The sequence below is a fragment of the Hypanus sabinus genome, chromosome 13 (assembly GCF_030144855.1).
Source record: "Hypanus sabinus isolate sHypSab1 chromosome 13, sHypSab1.hap1, whole genome shotgun sequence".
Taxonomy (NCBI): domain Eukaryota; kingdom Metazoa; phylum Chordata; class Chondrichthyes; order Myliobatiformes; family Dasyatidae; genus Hypanus; species Hypanus sabinus.
Window position 1 is genome coordinate 31,625,710 of NC_082718.1, and position 18,753 is coordinate 31,644,462.

The window sequence follows — 18,753 nt, forward strand, 5'->3', positions numbered from 1 at the left end:
TCTTTCTGAGACCTAATAGCAGCAGTTTGGGTGATGGCACTTTCCCCCTGTGCAGAACACACTACGTAAGCTAGACTTCATTAGTCAGTGAGTGTGGAGCAAGCACGTTAGAGGGAAGCAGAGGAGCACTCTGTGACACAGCATCTGTGAGGCGCTCTGGCTATTCAAGTTGAGCAGGTTGAGATGGAGGAGGCGACCGTGTGGCTACCCTCTGCAGAGGACACCTGAGAGCTCGAGGGGGGCTGCGGGAGGAGTGTTATGAGGCGGACGGCAACATGGAAGGGCTTCTGTCTCCGATGCGAACAAAGGTAGGTAGATCGGGCTTGCTCTAGCCTGTGGAGAGGAGGCGAGGCTGCCTCAGTAACCGAGGCTGAGCGGCAAGCTTTTGTCCCTGTCAGAATCGGGCAACCTGTGCATGGGGAGGGTGTCCTATTCCGCAGGGAGGTCGCACTGAGACTCTTGTCTCTGCTCGAGGAGGAGCGGGACAGTTTGATGAAATGTACGCGGACTGCTCGGACAGCCATGTTTACACTTGCTGTCCATTTAAACTGACGGATGGCGCGGTCGCGACCGGCTGTAAATCCACCCCCACCCCACCCCAGAAAGCCAGGCTGTCCCCCCGTTGAGGGAGTGGGGGCCGGGAAGGGAGGGAGGAGAGTGAGAGGCTGATGGACAGCAGCTTTAAAGGGATCTCGTCGGCGATGCTGAGAGAATGGGCTTGATGTGGGTTTAGTTTGAGACGGAGTGTCTTAAGTTCCGAGCGGCGTTTTGTTTTACGGGAAGACGTTTAGTTTGAAGTAAATTGAATGCTGGCAGCTGAGCTGGCAATGGAAGGGTCTACTCTCCGAGGCAGTGAGGAGGTGGGACACCTGCTGACTCCAGTGTGCTGACAATTGTTTCTGAAGGGTCCATTCCTCTCGCGTCGCTGGGTGGCTGGATGGTGCGGAGTTTTAAAGGAGCAGCCTCTGTTGGAGTGGATCCCTCTGGGAATGGACTGTTATAATTTGTTATGCAGAGTGGGGGAAACTCAGAGAGTGAGGATGGGGGTAAGGAGGATTACTTACTTAGTCGACACGCATGCGTACGCCGGCATGTGTAGGCAGCGAGAGAAAGATAAACAGAGATTGACAGAGACACACACCAAAGAGAGAGAGAGAGAGAGAGAGAAAGAGAGCTATACAGAGATATAAATAGAGAGAGAGAGAGACAGATATAGATACAGAGAGACACACATAAAGAGAGCAAGGCACACACATGCACACACACTTACACATAAACACATGGACAGAGATAGGAACACACTAGATAGCTGTGCATAAAGACAGCAAGAGAGAGAGGTTATGCACGTAGATACACAGAGAGCAATGCTCCTGTAGGAAGAGCGGAGAGAGAGAGAGGGGATTGGCACATTCACAGAGAAGAACACTCCTGGAGAGAAAGAGAGAGAGAGGGAGAGAGAGAGGGAGGGAGGGAGAGAGAGAGATGCACAGAAGCAGGGATGTAATAACACACTCACTCTCACACACACACGCACACACAGCAGACGTATACAGTACATGAACTCAGATGCAAAAGCACACATACACACACACTGCTTTGAATTTTATTGTTCAAAATGCACAACCATGTTGAAGCAATTGTGAAGCCCGTGTTGCTTTCCCGGGATCCTGGACTGACACAAATGTGTTGTACAGTGTGTGTGTGTGTGTGTGTGTGTGTGTGTGTGCTGAGGGATACTGACAGCGGTTCTCTGAGTGATTAATGTACAGTAGGAGCCTGCCGGTGACGTGGGGTGTCTGCTGAAGGGCTGCTTTTCCAGAGCGGAATGTTTAACCGTGGTGAGGGCTGTGGTTATGGTAACGGCCCCAAACCGGGTATTGTGTGAGCATGGCGAAGCAGTGTGGGCACAACGACTTCCTCTTGCCAAACCGACTCCATCGTAGAAACCATTACAATGCCAGTCTGTTCTTGGACCGCTCAATGGTTACAAGGTTTTCCAAGTACAGCACATGGCTGAGGGAGATTTTTATTAAATACAAGTGAATTTAAAAATGGAACTCCCTCCGCTGCGTGCTTGAGACAATGAAATTGAAGTTAACCCTTTACAGGTTTTTTCCTCTGCTGTGGTGTGAACGATATCTTTCTTTCTCTCAGCCATTCACTGACAGCATGCATAGAACAGTGCTAGCAAGGAATTCATTTTGAACGGCTGTTGCCTGAGGGAACTGTTTGGAATTTCCTTTGTGTTGTGGCTGTGCTGAAGCAGTAAATCCAAATGCTGTTCTAATTTTCCGACACCAGCTCGTTGTGTTGAATTATTTCTTAGCTTCTCAGCAGTGCGTTATGTCACAGATGATGGCACCGGGATATTTATTGACAGTGCAGGTAGTTCTCAGAAGATAAGAGACCGCACTGTAAAAATGTTTGCATTTGGAAGAATGATTGCATTGAAACATACAAAATCCTTTAGGGTTCTGATGGGATGGATGTGGAGTTGAGGGCATCTATAAAACCAGGAGTCACTGTCACAATAAGTGGTTGGTTGTTCAGGAGAGTGAAGAAATTCCTTCCCTCGGAAGGTGGTCAGTCTGGAATTTTCTGTCCCGGGGAGTCGGTCGCTGGGTTTATTCAAGACACATGGAAGGATTTTTGGATGTTAAGGGTATCAAGGAATCTGGGATTGGTGCAGGAAAGTGGTACTCAGGTGTAGTCATGTACGCCACACACTTACACACATATAGACACACCTTCTCATACACACACAGTTACACACTCACGTATACTCAAGCACACAGGTACACTCTCACAGACACTTTGTACACACACAACCCCTTTCACTCTCACACACGTTCTCACACTCATACATTCACTTCACAATATTCTTATAGATAAGCAGACCCACACAAACACACTCTGGTACACAGATGTTTACTCACACACACTTACACAGGTGCAAATCCTCTCTCTCTCTCTCTCTCTCTCTCTCTCTCTCTCTCTCTCTCTCTCTCTCTCACTCACTCACTCACTCACTCACTCACTCACTCACTCACTCACTCACTCACTCACTCACTCACTCACTCACACACACACACACACACACACACACACACCACACGCAGTCATCAGTCAGGACGCTATCGACTGTTAGAACAGACACAGAGAGGCCAAATGTCCTCCTCCTCATGTAATCTTCAGGTATGATGTGAGGGAGGATGCTGTTTGTCATTGTTCCTTAGTGTTAGATAAATGCAGTTTACAGTCCAGCATAGTGTGGGAATAAGGAGAGGGTACCCCCCACCCCCAACCTGAGCTCTGTGTTCCATCGATGAGGTGGTTGCTGAATATTACTGGATGCTGCCCCAGATGAAAGGTCTCAACCCGGACCATCAACTGCCAGTTTTCCTCCACAGATGCTTTCTGGCCCATTGAGTTCCCCCTGCATTTTGTGTGTTGCTGCACATTCCAACATTCCCAGTCTCTTGTCTCTAAAGACTAATGTTCCTCAGTCCTATCGATGAATGGCAGTCCACCAGTCTCAGCCTGGAAACTTCCTGTTTACAGAGGGAGGAACTGAGGGATCTTGCAGTCCATGGCCATAGATCTCTAAAGTTGATAGGGTGGTTAAGAAGGTGTATAGTGTGTTGTCCTTCATTAGTTGTGGGATTGAGTTCAAGACCCACAAAGTAATTTTGCAGCTCTATAAAACTTTGGTAAGACAACATTTGGAATATTGTGTTCAGTCCTGGTTGCCTCTTTGTAGGAAGGATGTAGAAGCTTTGGAGAGGGTGCAGAGGAGATTTACCAGGATGTTGCCTGGACTAGAGAGCATGTCTTATGAGAATAGGTTCAGTGAACTAGGGCTTTTCTCTTTGGAGTGAAGAAGGATGAGAGGTGACTTGATAGAGGTGTTCAAGATGACAAGAGGCATAGATCGAGTGGATAGCCAGATATTTTTTCCCGGAGCAGAAATGGCTAAAACTAGGAGTATAATTTTAATATGACTGGAGGAAAATGCAGAGGTAGGTTTTTAACACAGAGAATGGTGCTTGCGTGGAACGTCCTGCCAGGGGTGGTGGTAGAGGCAGCGACAGTTAAGAAACTCTTAAGCATGTGGATGATAGAAGAATGGAGGGCTATGTGGGAGGGAGGGGCCAGATTGTTCTTAGTGTAGGTTATAAGGTCAGCACAACATCGTGGCTGAAGGGCCTGTACTGTGCCGTAGTGTTCTGTGTTTTGTGCTTTAATACTGCAAGCCCTCTCCTGTTGGGAGAGTTCCGGATTCCCACTGCTCAGTGTGTGAACTGGCATAGTTCAATCGTTAAGGCTGTAACCCCTGGCCCTGGTCTCCTTTTACCAGAGCAAGTACTTGCTTTCTACCGTATTAATTCCTGTAATCAGGTCAAATGCAGTTCATTTCCTTTCGCCATCACTCAACCCTGAGGCTTAAGTACAGCACGTGAAATAAGCAATAAAGAGCTGCAGTGCGTAAATTTAGAAGCAAATAAGCTTCACAGAGAGCACAGAACAGGACAGGCCATTCAGCCCACAATGTGCCGAATTTGATGCCAGTTTATACTAAGTGTCCTCTTGCTGTGTATCTAATATCCCTCCATTCCTTTCAGAGTCATGCGTATGTCTAAAATCCTCTTACACTCGACCACTACTACCCCTGGTAAGTTATGCCCCTCACATCACTTGTAAACATCCCCCCAACCTTAAAATGTAGGAATTTTTATTAAAATAAAAGCAGACAGTGGTGGGGGGTGGGGGAGAGAGAGAGACAGACAGGGACTGTTAAAGTTCCAAGTTTTTGACTTGTGTGCAGGAATTATCTGTCTGGGTGACATGCAAACAAATGATTTTCACTGTATCTCAGTCTGCGTGAAATTACAATCATAGAGCACTATAGCACAGAGACAGGCCTTGCAAGGCTGGTCTTCTGCCTAGCCCCTCTTGAGCCACAGCCATCCATACCATTCCCATCCATGTACTTATCCAAACTCATCTTAAATGCTGCAGTGGAACCTGCATCCGCATTTCTGCTGGCAGAAGGTTCCACACTCACACTACCGTCTGAGTGAAGAAATTCCCCCTCATGTTCCCCTTAAATTTTTCAGCTTTCACCCTTAACCCATGACCTCTTGTTCTAGTCTCATCTAAACTCAGTGGAAAAGGCTTGCTTGCATTCACCCTATCTATACCCCTCATAATTTTGTATACCTCTATCAAATCTCTCCTCATCCTCCTGCGCTTCAGGGAATAAAGTCCTAATCTATTCAAACTTTCCGTACAATTTGGGTCCTCAAATCCCAGCAACATCCTTGTAAAATTTCTCTGTACTCTTTCAATCTTATTTCATCTTTCCTGTAGGTAGGTGACCACAACTGCACACAGAACTCCAAATTAGGCCTCAGCAACATCTTACACAACCTAAATATAACTCCTGTGTTCAATCCCCTGATTAGTGGACAAAAGTGCCAAAAGTTTTCTTTATGACCCTATCTGTCAGTGATGCCGTTTTCAAGGAACTATGGACCTGTATCCCTCTGTTCTACCACACTCCTCAGAGCCCTACCATTCCATGTGTAATTCCTACCTATGTTTGTCTTCCCAAAGTGCAACACCTCACACTTGTCTGCATTAAATTTCATCTGCCATTTCTCAGCCCATTTTTCCCATTGTTCCAGATCCTGCTGCAAGCTTTGATAGCCTTCTTGACTGTTCACTATGTCCCCAGTCTTGGTATCATCTGCATTTGCCAATAATTCAACATGTTTGTCTTCAGAGAAATGGGGCTGGCCTTTGGTAGTTGATAGGCTGTGTCAGCTTGGCTTTGGGTCCCACATCTAAGAAAGGATGAACTGGCTTTGGAGGGGATCCAGAGAATTATCCTGGGAATGAAAGGGTTAGCTATGAGGCATGTTTGATGGCTCTGGGCCTCTCCTCATTGGAATTTAAAATAATGAGGGGGAATCTCATTGAAACCTATGAAATATTGAAAGGCCTAGATAGAGTGGATGTGGAGGAGATGTTTTGTATGGTGGGAGTGTCTAGGACCAGAGGGCACAGCCTCAGAACAGAAGGGTGTCCCTTTAGAATAGAGATGAGGAGAAATTTCTTTAATAAAAGCGTGGTGAATCTGAGGAATTAATTGCTATAGGTAGCTGTAGAAGTCAAGTCATTAGGTATATTTAAAGCAGAGGTAGATAGGTTCTTGATTAGTAAGGGCATCAAAGATTATGGGGAGAATGCAGGAGAATGAGGTTGAGAGGGAAAATAAATCAGCCATGATAGCATGGTGGAACAGACTCGATGGGCCAAATGGCCTAATTATGCTGCTATATCTTATTGTTTAATGGCTGTTGACATGAATGTTTTAGACTATGGAGTGGTGTATCGTTCAGAATATCTGTATTTCCCGCAAGACTCTTGCGTGCCCCTCCCGGAATATATCTAGGCTCCACATTGAATGATGCCCTGTTGTAATTTTGCCACTCAAAATGTAGGGAAAAAGGGCAGCTAATTTTCACACATCAAGTTCCCACGAACAGCAGCGGGGTAGTGAACAGTTATTCCACTCTGTCGTTGGCTGGGCTTGTGGGGGACGATAAACATTGACCCCAGGACTACAGGCAGATACCCCCGTCGTCCTCCTCCAAACGGCACTCTGAGTAAGGATTGTAGTGCACAACAGCACCGAAGCAGACCCTTCAGCCCATCTAGTCTGTGCCGAGTTATTACTCTAGTCCCATTGACCTGTACCCGGACCATAGCCCTCCAAACTCCTCCCATCCACGTACCTAACCAAACTTCTCTCAAAAGTGCTGGCAGCTTGTTCCACACTCTCAAAGGTGAAGATGTTCCCCTTAAGTATTTCACCTTTCACCCTTAACCCATGACCTCTAGTTGTAGTCTCTCCCAACCTCAGTGGAAAAAGCCTGCTTGGAATTACCCCATCTATACCCCTCATGATTTTGTATCCCTCTGTCAAATCTCCTCCCATTCTCCTACGCACCAGGCAATAAATTCCTAATGTATTCAACCTTTTGCTATAACTCGATTAGTTTTATACTGACAATGGGACAAGCTTGGGTTGCTTTCTCTGGAACGGCAGAAGCTGAGGGGAAACCTGATGGAGCCTTTTAAGTTTATGACGGATGTGTATAGGCAGAGTCTTCCTCCCCAGGGTCAAAATGTCTAATACCATGGGGCATGTAGTTTAAAGTGAGGGGGGTGAGTTCAGAGGAGGTGTGTGAGAGAAGTTAATTCTACTGAGAGCTCGGTGGGTGTCTGAAATCCACTGGCATGGTGGTGGTAGAGGTAGGTATGATGGAGGTGCTTAAGGGACTCATAGACAGACACATGAATGTGCAGGAATTTATTTATTTATTATTTATTACTTTTTAGTTTAGAGATACAGAATGTAAAGATCCTTTCTGGCTCTTTGAACCACGCCACCCAGCAACCCACCTATTTAACCTTAGCCCAATCACAGGACCGTTTACAGTGACTAGCCTACTGAGCGGTACGTCTTTGGACTGTGGGAGGAAATCAGAGCAACTGGATGAAATGCACTCATTCCATAGGGAGGATGTACAGAGGATGTCAGACTGAACTCTGATGCCCCAAGCTGTATTAGCACCAAGTTAACAGCGATGTTGCCGTGATGCCCTTTGAGAGAGATGGACGTGGTGTAACTAGAAGGGATTAGTTTAGTTGGATGTTTAACTATTCCATGTTCTACACTGATAACAGACAGGGTGGCACAGTAGGTAGAGCTTCACACCTATAGTGACCCCAGGTCAGTCCTGATCTCAGGCAAAATCTGTGTGGAGATTGCATGTGTTTTCTGTGACTGAGCGGCTTTCCTCTAGATGCTCTGATTTCCTCCCACGTCCCAAAGACATGTTGCCAAAATAGTTACTGTAAAGGTAGGCGGTACTGCTGCAGCCCAGGGGAGAGATGTTGGAGGCGGTGTAGCGTGGCGTCCATGCTCAGTTACAGGTTGGCCTCTCCTGTCAGTGCTGCCCTCCAGTGTTCAATTGGTGGAATGACAAGCTTGTTTGTAATGGCTGGACACCACTAGTAATTTGTCTTGGATTATATATGTGTCTTTTTTTTTGTGTGACTATCTTTTTTTTTACTCTCTATCTTGAATGTGCTGTGTATGTTTTTCACCTTGGCCCCAGAGGAACACTGTTTGGTTTGGCTGTATTCATGTATGGTTGAATGGTAATTAAAGTTGAATTTGATTGTAGGAGAACTTGGGGAACTATGAGCATCTGTGCTGTAGTGCTCTATGACGACATGAGAAAAAACAAGTTAAGAGCAAAAGATGTGTGAAACGAGATTGTTCTAAAGACTGACATAGAAGCAGTGTGCCAAATGGCTGTCAATGCCACAAGGAAAAATAACAAACTTAAAGATTCATGCTATTTGTCACCTTTACCATCAAAACATTGAAACATACAGTGAAATGTGACATTGACTTTACCAACCAACACAGTCCAAGGATGTACAGGGGGTAGCCCACAAGCTTCGTCATGCTTCTGGTGGTAACATAGCATACCCACAACTCACTAACCCTAACCGTATGTCTTTAGAATGAGGGAGAAAACTTGAGCACCCAGATGAAGCCCATGTGGTCACAGAGAGAATGTACAAACTCCTTACAAACAGTGGCAGCAACTGAATGTCACAGAGTGATCGCTGGCATTGTAATGTTACGCTAGCCGCTTTGGAAATAGAAACCAAACCCTTTGGGACTGGAATTGGAATTGGTTTATTATTGTCACACGTATTGAGATACAGTGAAAAGCTTGTCTTGCACACTGTTCATACCGATCAGATTATTATACAGTGCATTGAGGTAGAACAAGGTAAAACAATAACAGAATGCAGAATAAATTGTAACAGCTACAGAGAAAGTGCAGTGCAGATAGACAATAAGGTGCAAGATCATAATGAGGTAGATTGTGAGGTCCAAAGTCTACTTTATCATACTAAAGATCCATTCAGTAGCCTTATTACAACAGGATAGGTGCTGTCCTTGAGCCTGGTGGTACATGCTGTCAGACTTCTGTATCTTCTGACTGACGGCGTAGTGGTGTGTGGGGTCTTTGATTATGCTGGCTGCTTTACTGAGGCAGCGAGAAGTGAAGACAAGAGTTTATAGGACGGAGGCTGGTTTCTGTAATGTGCTGAGCTGTGTCCATAATTCTCTGCAGTTTCCCTCCGTCGCAGTCGGAGCAGTTGTCGTACCAAGCTGTGATGCATCGAGTTAGGATGCTTTCTATGTATGATGCATTGATTAAAATTTGTAAGTCTAGGGAGACATGTCAAGTTTCTTTAGCCTCCTGAGGAAGTAGAGGTGAGGGTTAGCTTCCTTGGCTATGACATCAATGTGGTTGGACGAGGACCAGCAATTGATGATGATCACACCAAGGAGCTTAAGGGTCTTAACCCTCTCGATCTAAGTAGTGTTGATATAGACAGGAGCACTGGCAGGGATTGAATGTGAGGTGGAAGTTTAGGCACAAGAGCATACCCTTTCCCCTTCTGGGTGCAGGGAAAATCTTGAAGTACAGGAATCAGGACCCCGTGGATTGTGCAGGAGATAATTCCCCTGTGGTGGAGATGGGGAACTTGTCCCCGCGCTGCCTGCACCTGTTATCCCAGCAGCGGCCATTAGATGGTGGTCAGGAGCCAGAACTTCTTTCGGGGTTCTGAGGCTAAGTCAACGCATTAGAACGGAGTCCACAGCATAGGTCCTAAAGCGGGGATACGTACCCCCATCCTAGTTCAGTGTGGGGTGGGAGGAAAGGGAGGAAGGGCCGTTACACGGGTGGATAATGTGAGGAATCTGAAAGAATGTATTCTATTGTGATGTGAATGTGAAACCTGACATGGAATAAACGACAGTAGATTGTGTCAGCTCCTTTCAGCGTGGAGAACAGCGATTGTTATTGCATTATGGCACATAATAAACTCAGTCAGAACTAATTACAAGTATTTAATGCTTCCCTTCCTAAGGATTAACATAATTCTTTTATTAATATGTATGAGATCCAATGCAGGATAGGAAAATGTGTTAACTAACTCAGGCAGTTACATAAAATGAGGTTTTAAAAAAATAATGCTGGTGATGTGCCTTTGTTGGCCTCCTCACTTCACAGACAGGTGACCCAGAATGAACTTGTTTGTCATTTGTGGTACAATATCAAAGTTTTTAAAAAAACATGACTGAAATGCATTTTTTATTATTCTTCGCTGCATTTTATACCATTGTTTCCAGTCTCACATTACCTTCTCCCCTCGATAAAAATAGAGACGGCAGGTTTAGTTGCCTCTGTGGAAAGAGAAGTTGATTCACAGGATTTGTCAGGGCTGTGGTGTTGCAGGTTTTGGGCAGGAGACAGAAGTGAGCTGTGTGGGGTTGGGACAAACTCAGAGCATAGTATATTTCAGGCCCTTCAGCCCACAATGTTGTGCCAGCCTTCTAACCTACTCCAAGATCAAACTAACCCTTTCCTCCCACACAGTCCTCCATTTTTCCTTCATCCTTTTAAAAATTGAAGATTAGCTTTATTTGCACATCAAGACATGCTGTGTTTGTGTCAATGATTAACACAGCCCAAAGATGTGGGGACAGCCCACAAGTGTTTCCACTCTTCCAGCGTCTACATAACATGCCCATAACTCATGTGGAGAATGTACAGATTCCTTGCAGATCGCAACAGAATTGAACCCATGTTGCTGCCACTGAAAAGCATTAACGCTAACCGCTAGGCTATCGTGCTGCCCTAGCTAAGCATTACTTAAATGTCCCTAATTTATCTGCCTCAACCCTGGGAGCGTGTTCCACACACTCACTACCTACCTCTGACGCCCCCTTCCCCTATACTTTCCTAACCAATCATTTTAAAGTTCTGCCCTCTCATATTAGCCATTTCTGCCCTGGGAAAAAGTTGCAGGCTCTCCACTTGATCTGTGCCTCTTATTGTATTGTACACTGTTATCAAGTCACCTCTCACCCATCATTCCAAAGAGAAAAGTCCAAGCTCACTCAACCTTTCCTCATAAGACATGGTCTCTAATCCAAGCAGCATCCTAATAAATATCCTCTGCACCTTCTCTAAAGCTTCCACATACTTCCTGTAATGAGGCAACCAGAACTGAACGCAATATTACAGGTGTTTTCTAATCAGAGTTTTATAGGGCTGCAACTCTTAAACTCAGTCCTCAGACTAATGAAGGCCAACAAACTGTACGACTGCGTAACCACTCTATCAACTTGTGTGGCAACTTTGAGTGATCTGTGTTCCAAATGTCGTATCACTGTATCAAAACATCTAAGTTCAAAGTAAATTTAGGATCTATATATATATATATATATGTCACCAGGTACCATCTTGAGATTCATTCCTTGCAGATATTCACAGGAAAATAAAGAAATACGATAGATTTTTATGAAAAACTATACATAAACAAAGACTGACAGACAATCAATGTGCAAGAGAAAACAAACTGCAAGTAAAAATAATACTGAGAGCATGAGTTGTGGAGTCCTTGAAAGTGAGTCTATAAGTTGTGGAAAAGTTCAGTGTTGGAGTTATTGAGGTACAGCAGAGAATAGGCCCTTCCAGCCCTTTGAGCTCCATTGCCCAGCAACCCCCAATTTAACCCTAGCCTAATGTCAGGACTATTTACAATGACCAATTAACCTACCAGCCAGTATGTCTTTGGACTGTGGGAGGAAACCCATGTGCTCATAGGAGAAGGTACAAACTCCTTACAGCGATGGTAATTGAACGTGGGTCACTGGTACTGTAAAGCATTGTGGTAATCACTGTGCTACCATGCCGCCCCATGTTATCCACGCTGATTCAGGATCCTGCGAATAACTCAAAAGTTCAAAATTCAAAGTACATTTATTTTCAAAGTATGTATACTATATACAACCTAGTGATTCATTTCCTTACCAGCAGCCACAAAACAGAGAAACCTAATAGAATCTATTTAAAAAAAAGGCTGTCAAACACTGTGCTGGAAAAAAACACAAATTGTGCAAACACTAAAAGTAAGCAAACAAATAACATTCAGAACTGAAGAACTGTTCCTGAACCTCATGGTGTGGGACCTAAGCTCTGAACTTCCTGCCCCGTGGAAGTAGTGAGAAAAGAGCACGGTGTACTCAGATCTTCTTGGATAGAGGTCAGGTCGAGTGCAGGCCGAATCGAGGTGGCGGGATCCAGGCTCCTGGGTGATGATTTAGGCACCAGGCCAGATTGAAAAGGTCAGATTGTTGGGGCCTGAGGCAAGGGATGGGCTGGTTCAGCGTACTGCTCCACAATGTTTACTCCGCTCTGCAATGAACTAAGGGTCCGTGGACTTCTGTTCAGAATGCAAATTGCTTGTATTTATTGTTTGCACATATTTTGTCTCAGCACATTGGGTGTTTGATGGTCTTTTTTAAAAATGGGTTCTTTTGGGTTCCTTTGTTTTGTGGCTGCCATTAAGGAGATGAATCTCAAGGTTGTTTAATGTATTGATACTTTGAACTTTGAATATTAAATTGTTCCTCTTTCCAAATGCCTTCTGTCCCAGCACATTAATCTTCTGTGGTTCCAATAAAAGGACATCAAGGTCAGGTTGAAGTTTATTGTCAGGGGGCAAACATACCCGGGGTATAAATGCCGTGAAAATTAGCTGTTTGCTGCAGCAGACTGTACATTGCACACATGACAAGCAGAAATTAGCATAAATTAAAATAAATTATACATCACATACTTAAACAAAACAGACATGACATTAGTGCAGATTGAGAGGGAGAGAATGGAATTTAGACTGGGCTAGGTAAACACAACAACAGTAGTAGGAACATTTGTGGTCTGAGGTCATGTTAGGGTGTTTCAGGTGGGTTCAGGACTCTGATGAAATACAGTCAGAGGTTGTGTTAGGGTGTTTGAGGAACCCTATGAAATACAGTCGGAGGTAGTGTTAGGGTGTTTCAGGACCCTGATGAAATACAGTTGGAGTCGGTGTTAGGGTGTTTCAGGACCCTGATGAAATACAGTTGGAGTCGGTGTTAGGGTGTTTCAGGACCCTGATGAAATACAGTCAGAGGTAGTGTTAGGGTGTTTCAGGACCCTGATGAAATAAATACAGTCAGAGGTAGTGTTAAGGTGTTTCAGGACCCTGATGAAATACAGTCAGAGGTAGTGTTAAGGTGTTTCAGGACCCTGATGAAATACAATCAGAGGTAGTGTTAAGGTGTTTCAGGACCCTGATGAAATACAGTCGATGGTAGTGTTAAGGTGTTTCAGGACCCTGATGAAATACAGTCGATGGTAGTGTTAGGGTGTTTCAGGACCCTGATGAAATACAGTTGGAGGTAGTGTTAGGGTGTTTCAGGACCCTGATGAAATACAGTTGGAGTCGGTGTTGGGGTGTTTCAGGACCCTGATGAAATACAGTCAGAGGTAGTGTTAGGGTGTTTCAGGACCCTGATGAAATACAGTCAGAGGTAGTGTTAGGGTGTTTCAGGACCCTGATGAAATACAGTCAGAGGTAGTGTTAAGGTGTTTCAGGACCCTGATGAAATACAGTCAGAGGTAGTGTTAAGGTGTTTCAGGACCCTGATGAAATACAATCAGAGGTAGTGTTAAGGTGTTTCAGGACCCTGATGAAATACAGTCGATGGTAGTGTTAGGGTGTTTCAGGACCCTGATGAAATACAGTTGGAGGTAGTGTTGGGGTGTTTCAGGACCCTGATGAAATACAGTCAGAGGTAGTGTTAAGGTGTTTCAGGACCCTGATGAAATACAGTTAGAGGTAGTGTTAAGGTGTTTCAGGACCCTGATGAAATACAATCAGAGGTAGTGTTAAGGTGTTTCAGGACCCTGATGAAATACAGTCGATGGTAGTGTTAGGGTGTTTCAGGACCCTGATGAAATACAGTTGGAGGTAGTGTTAGGGTGTTTCAGGACCCTGATGAAATACAGTTGGAGTCGGTGTTAGGGTGTTTCAGGACCCTGATGAAATACAGTCAGAGGTAGTGTTAGGGAGTTTCAGGACCCTGATGAAATACAGTTGGAGGTAGTGTTGGGGTGTTTCAGGACCCTGATGAAATACAGTCAGAGGTAGTGTTAGGGTGTTTCAGGACCCTGATGAAATACAGTTGGAGGTAGTGTTAGGGTGTTTCAGGACCCTGATGAAATACAGTTGGAGGTAGTGTTAGGGTGTTTCAGGACCCTGATGAAATACAGTCGATGGTAGTGTTAGGGTGTTTCAGGACCCTGATGAAATACAGTTGGAGGTAGTGTTAGGGTGTTTCAGGACCCTGATGAAATACAGTTGGAGTCGGTGTTAGGGTGTTTCAGGACCCTGATGAAATACAGTCGATGGTAGTGTTAGGGTGTTTCAGGACCCTGATGAAATACAGTCGATGGTAGTGTTAGGGTGTTTCAGGACCCTAATGAAATACAGTTGGAGGTAGTGTTAGGGTGTTTCAGGACCCTGATGAAATACAGTTGATGGTAGTGTTAGGGTGTTTCAGGACCCTGATGAAATACAGTTGGAGTCGGTGTTAGGGTGTTTCAGGACCCTGATGAAATACAGTTGGAGGTAGTGTTAGGGTGTTTCAGGACCCTGATGAAATACAGTTGGAGGTAGTGTTAGGGTGTTTCAGGACCCTGATGAAATACAGTCGATGGTAGTGTTAGGGTGTTTCAGGACTCTGATGAAATACAGTTGGAGGTAGTGTTAGGGTGTTTCAGGACCCTGATGAAATACAGTCGATGGTAGTGTTAGGGTGTTTCAGGACCCTAATGAAATACAGTTGGAGGTAGTGTTAGGGTGTTTCAGGACCCTGATGAAATACAGTCGATAGTAGTGTTGGGGTGTTTCAGGACCCTGATGAAATACAGTTGGAGGTAGTGTTCCTGTGAATTGGAGTTTCCACACCAGGCGATGACGCAGCCAATCAGGATGTTTTCTGCTGTATGTCTGTGGAAGACACACTGAACACTGATGCATGTCAGCCTCTCACCTTTGGAAAAGCTACTCTGCTTTTACATGTTTGTCTAGCAAGGTGGATGACTTCACACTGCGCCCAACCAGTGAATCCACGTCCCGGTGAAAGTTTCTCTGCGTTCTCATACCGAGTCCAACCAGTGTGTCTGCGTCCCGGTGAAAGTTTCTCTGCGATCTCACACTGAGCCCAACCAGCGAATCCACGTCCTGGTGAAAGTTTCTCTGCGTTCTCACGTTGAGATCAGTAACAAACCTGGAAACATTATACTGGTACCCTCGCTGGACAGCATAGCGATTACAACACCATCAATCATCGACTGGAGTTTGATTCCCACCGCTAAATGTAAGGAGTTTGTATATTATCCTCATGACCGCATGGGTTTCCCCTGGGTCCTGTACTTTCCTCCCACATTCTAAAGATGTACATTTATGTTTAGTAAGTTGTAGGTATGCGACGTCGATGCCAAAAGTGTGGCACATCCTCAGACTGCATTGGTCGTTGACACAAAAGCAACAATGTACATGTGATGAAAGTTCCCATAGCTAATGTAGACAAGTGTGTGAATAGCTAATCTTTAGTTGTAAAACACCCCATCTCCTGCTGATGTTTACTTTCACTTAACACAATTTCAAATTGAGAGAGGATTCCACACAATTCATTCTGGTGTCATTGATGGGGGTGATTGTATATCCTCCCCTGGTCTTGTCCTCAATTCATTCTGATGTCATTGGTGGGGGTGATTGTATATCCTCCCCTGGTCTTGTCCTCAATTCATTCTGGTGTCATTGGTGGGGGTGATTGTATATCCTCCCCTGGTCTTGTCCTCAATTCATTCTGGTGTCATTGGTGGGGGTGATTGTATATCCTCCCCTGGTCCTATCCTCATGTTTCTTAACCATTCTTTGCCTCAGAGAAAATTAAATTTATCACAGATCTAGATGGGCCTTTTTCTGTGCTGTACTTTTCTATGACTATGTTTACATTAAACTAACACAGACACCTTCTGCAATAGAAATGTAAAGGTTCAAAGGACTCAGGCATGAAATTAAAGCCGTACTCACCTTTTGTTAAGTTGCTGTGGGTGAAGGGAGGGATGGGGTGATTTACAGCATCCTTCCCGTTGTGGTCCTGATGGTTTGTGGGTGGGCGAAGCCTTGAGAAACGGGGCGGAATGTCACTGTGATGGTGATCATTCTGGTTCAGGTTTGAGGTGGGGATGTTGTTGGTGAACTGAGTCTCTGTGTTAGTTGTTAGTTGAAGGCTGAGGCTTCACCAAACATTCAGCTGTGGGTCAGGGTTCCAGCTGTAACAATATGGATGAAGATTATTTGTCACATGTACTTCAGTGAAATGCTTTGTTTTCGTTAATGACCAACACAGTTTGAGGTTGTGACAGAGGCACCTCACAAGTGTCACTGCATTTCCGACGTCAACGTAGCATGGCCACAACTCTCTAACCCAAACCTGGATGTCTTTGGAATGTGGGAGGAAACCGGAGCACCTGGAGGAAACCTGCGGTCACTTGCGTTGTAAACCATTTCACTAACCACTATGCTACTGTGCTGCGTAGCTGTGGAGCAGAATCTGCAGATGTGGTTTTTACTGAAGCCCACTCGGAATTCACGCGGTCTGTGAAATAGGTCTCAAGCCCATGGGGATACACACAAACACCCGTGCACGCACTACATGTGAATACACAGTCTCACACACACCCACTCACATACCCTCCATGTGTTTATGCTACATACGGGTGTATTCAGGCACTCACAGACACTTGGTCAGAGGGAACGCGCAGGTCCTGGGCCAAAATGGTTCTTGTGATTTTCCTCAACGAACCTCCCTCCCTCAATCCACACCCTGGAAATGCTAGAATACGTTCTCCCCTTGACCGTCAAAGTGTCCTCTCACATTCCAAAGATGGACGTGTCAGGGTTAGTGAGGTGTGGGCATTTTTGTTGGCACTGGAAGCATGGTGACAGTTGCGAGGTGCCCCAGCACATTCTCTGACTGTGTTGGTTATTGAATTAAAATAACGAATTTCAATGTATGTTTCGATGTTCAGTGTACATGTGGCAAATAAAGCTAATCTTTAATCTTTAAATTAGGAGGAATTATGAAATATCTTGGCCTTCAGCCAATGGAGGAATGTGTGTGTGTGTCTGTGTCTTTGTGTTTCTATGCATGTTGTGTGTGTGCATCTGTGTGTAGGTACTTGTGTGTATTTGTGTCTATATGTGTTGTATCTGTGAGCTTGTGTCTATGTGAATGTATGTGAGTATGAGGGTGAAGGGTGTGTGTGTGAGAGTTCGCAGGTTTGCCTCTGTATCTGTGTGATGGTTCTATGTGTGTCAATCTGTATATGTGGCTGTGGATCTGTGTGAGTTTGTATGTGTATTTGTGTGTGTGTGTGTGCGTGTAAGAAAGTGTCTGTTCTTTCATGTATGTGTATGTGTGTGTGTTTACATGTATGCAGAATGGCAGGCAGAATGTTGCCCCCAACCCAGAGAATCGCTCTGAGAGACATGTGTGTGTAAGCACGTGCCTCGTGGATTCACCGATTATTACATAAAGTTATTTTGTGGTCGTTGCTGACTGGTTGGTGGGTTAAGTTAATGATGGATGTTATTGTTTGAAACCGCTGAGTCATGAACTCCATCGACATTAGGAGCAGAAACACTTCAATGATGGGGTTGATAGAAAGATGGGAACGATGTAATTTAAGGCTCTCGCTCCTGAATTCAAATTCTTTGTTGGTTTTTAAAGGCTGGAACCTTCAATCTGTTAGTAATTAAGGTGCACGGTTTATCTTCTGTTATTAGAAACGCGTCAGGCACAGAGGGATCGCTGGGGTGATAAAATTCGGCTCTGATACTTGTCGCTCTTGACCTGAGGCCTCATTAGATCAGAGTATGAATAGTTAACCCGTGGGTCGTTGCATCCACAGTCTGGAAGTGTACTTGTGTCATTAGTGTGTTTCCTGAGCTAAATTCATGTGATGCAGTGCTTTAAGCTGTATTTTCCCCAAAGGGGCCCTACATCTCAGTTCTGCTACTATTGCTGAGAAAGTGCGGCGCTGTCTGAGGTGGCTGGCACCTCACTGGGAGGTGTGGAACTTCGACCCCTTCTACACTCTCAGCTAGATGGCAGGGTCTCACATCTGCCCTCCTGAAGCCAAGGTAAAGAGAAAGAGACAAGAAAAATGAAGGCAAAAGAGAGAAAGGGAGACAGAGAGAGAGTGAGAGAGCAGAAAGAAAGACAGTGTGTGAGGGAGGAGAGAGAGGGATAGAGAGGAAGAGAAGGACGTTGTGAGGAGGGAGGGAAATACTGGGAAGAGCAACTAAAGGGTGACAACCCTGATCTCCATTAAGATTCTGACTGGTTGTATTGCAGCCTTTGTGGGAACAGATACTAAGTTGGGGGTCAGTGTGAAGATGCAAAGAAACTTTCACTGGGACATGGATTTGCTGGTTGGGGCTCAGCGAGAGGACACCCACCTTGCTGGACAAACATGCAAAAGCGGAGTAAGTTTTCAAAGTTTGGAGACTGACATGCATCAATGTTTAGTGGTACAGCAGTGGTACAGATGTACAGCAGGAAACATTCTGACCGTCTGTATCACCAACTGGTGTGGAAATTCCATCATTTTGGTACAGCTCTCCTTACCATTAAGGACAACTACAGGAAGCGATGTCTCAGGAAAGTGACTCCCATCATCAAAG

The 18,753-nt window shown here is 45.0% G+C and overlaps 1 protein-coding gene across 1 annotated transcript in view; it reads left to right on the top strand.

The window, feature by feature from the left end:
- Window positions 1-234: 234 nt before the first annotated feature.
- frmd4a (FERM domain containing 4A) overlaps window positions 235-18,753 on the top strand; it is a 359,939-nt gene continuing 341,420 nt past the window's right edge. Inside the window, exon 1 of the mRNA XM_059987419.1 lies at window positions 235-308. Within this exon, the coding sequence (XP_059843402.1) occupies window positions 276-308 (33 nt within the window). The 5' untranslated portion in view covers window positions 235-275. The remainder of the gene's footprint in view (window positions 309-18,753) is intronic.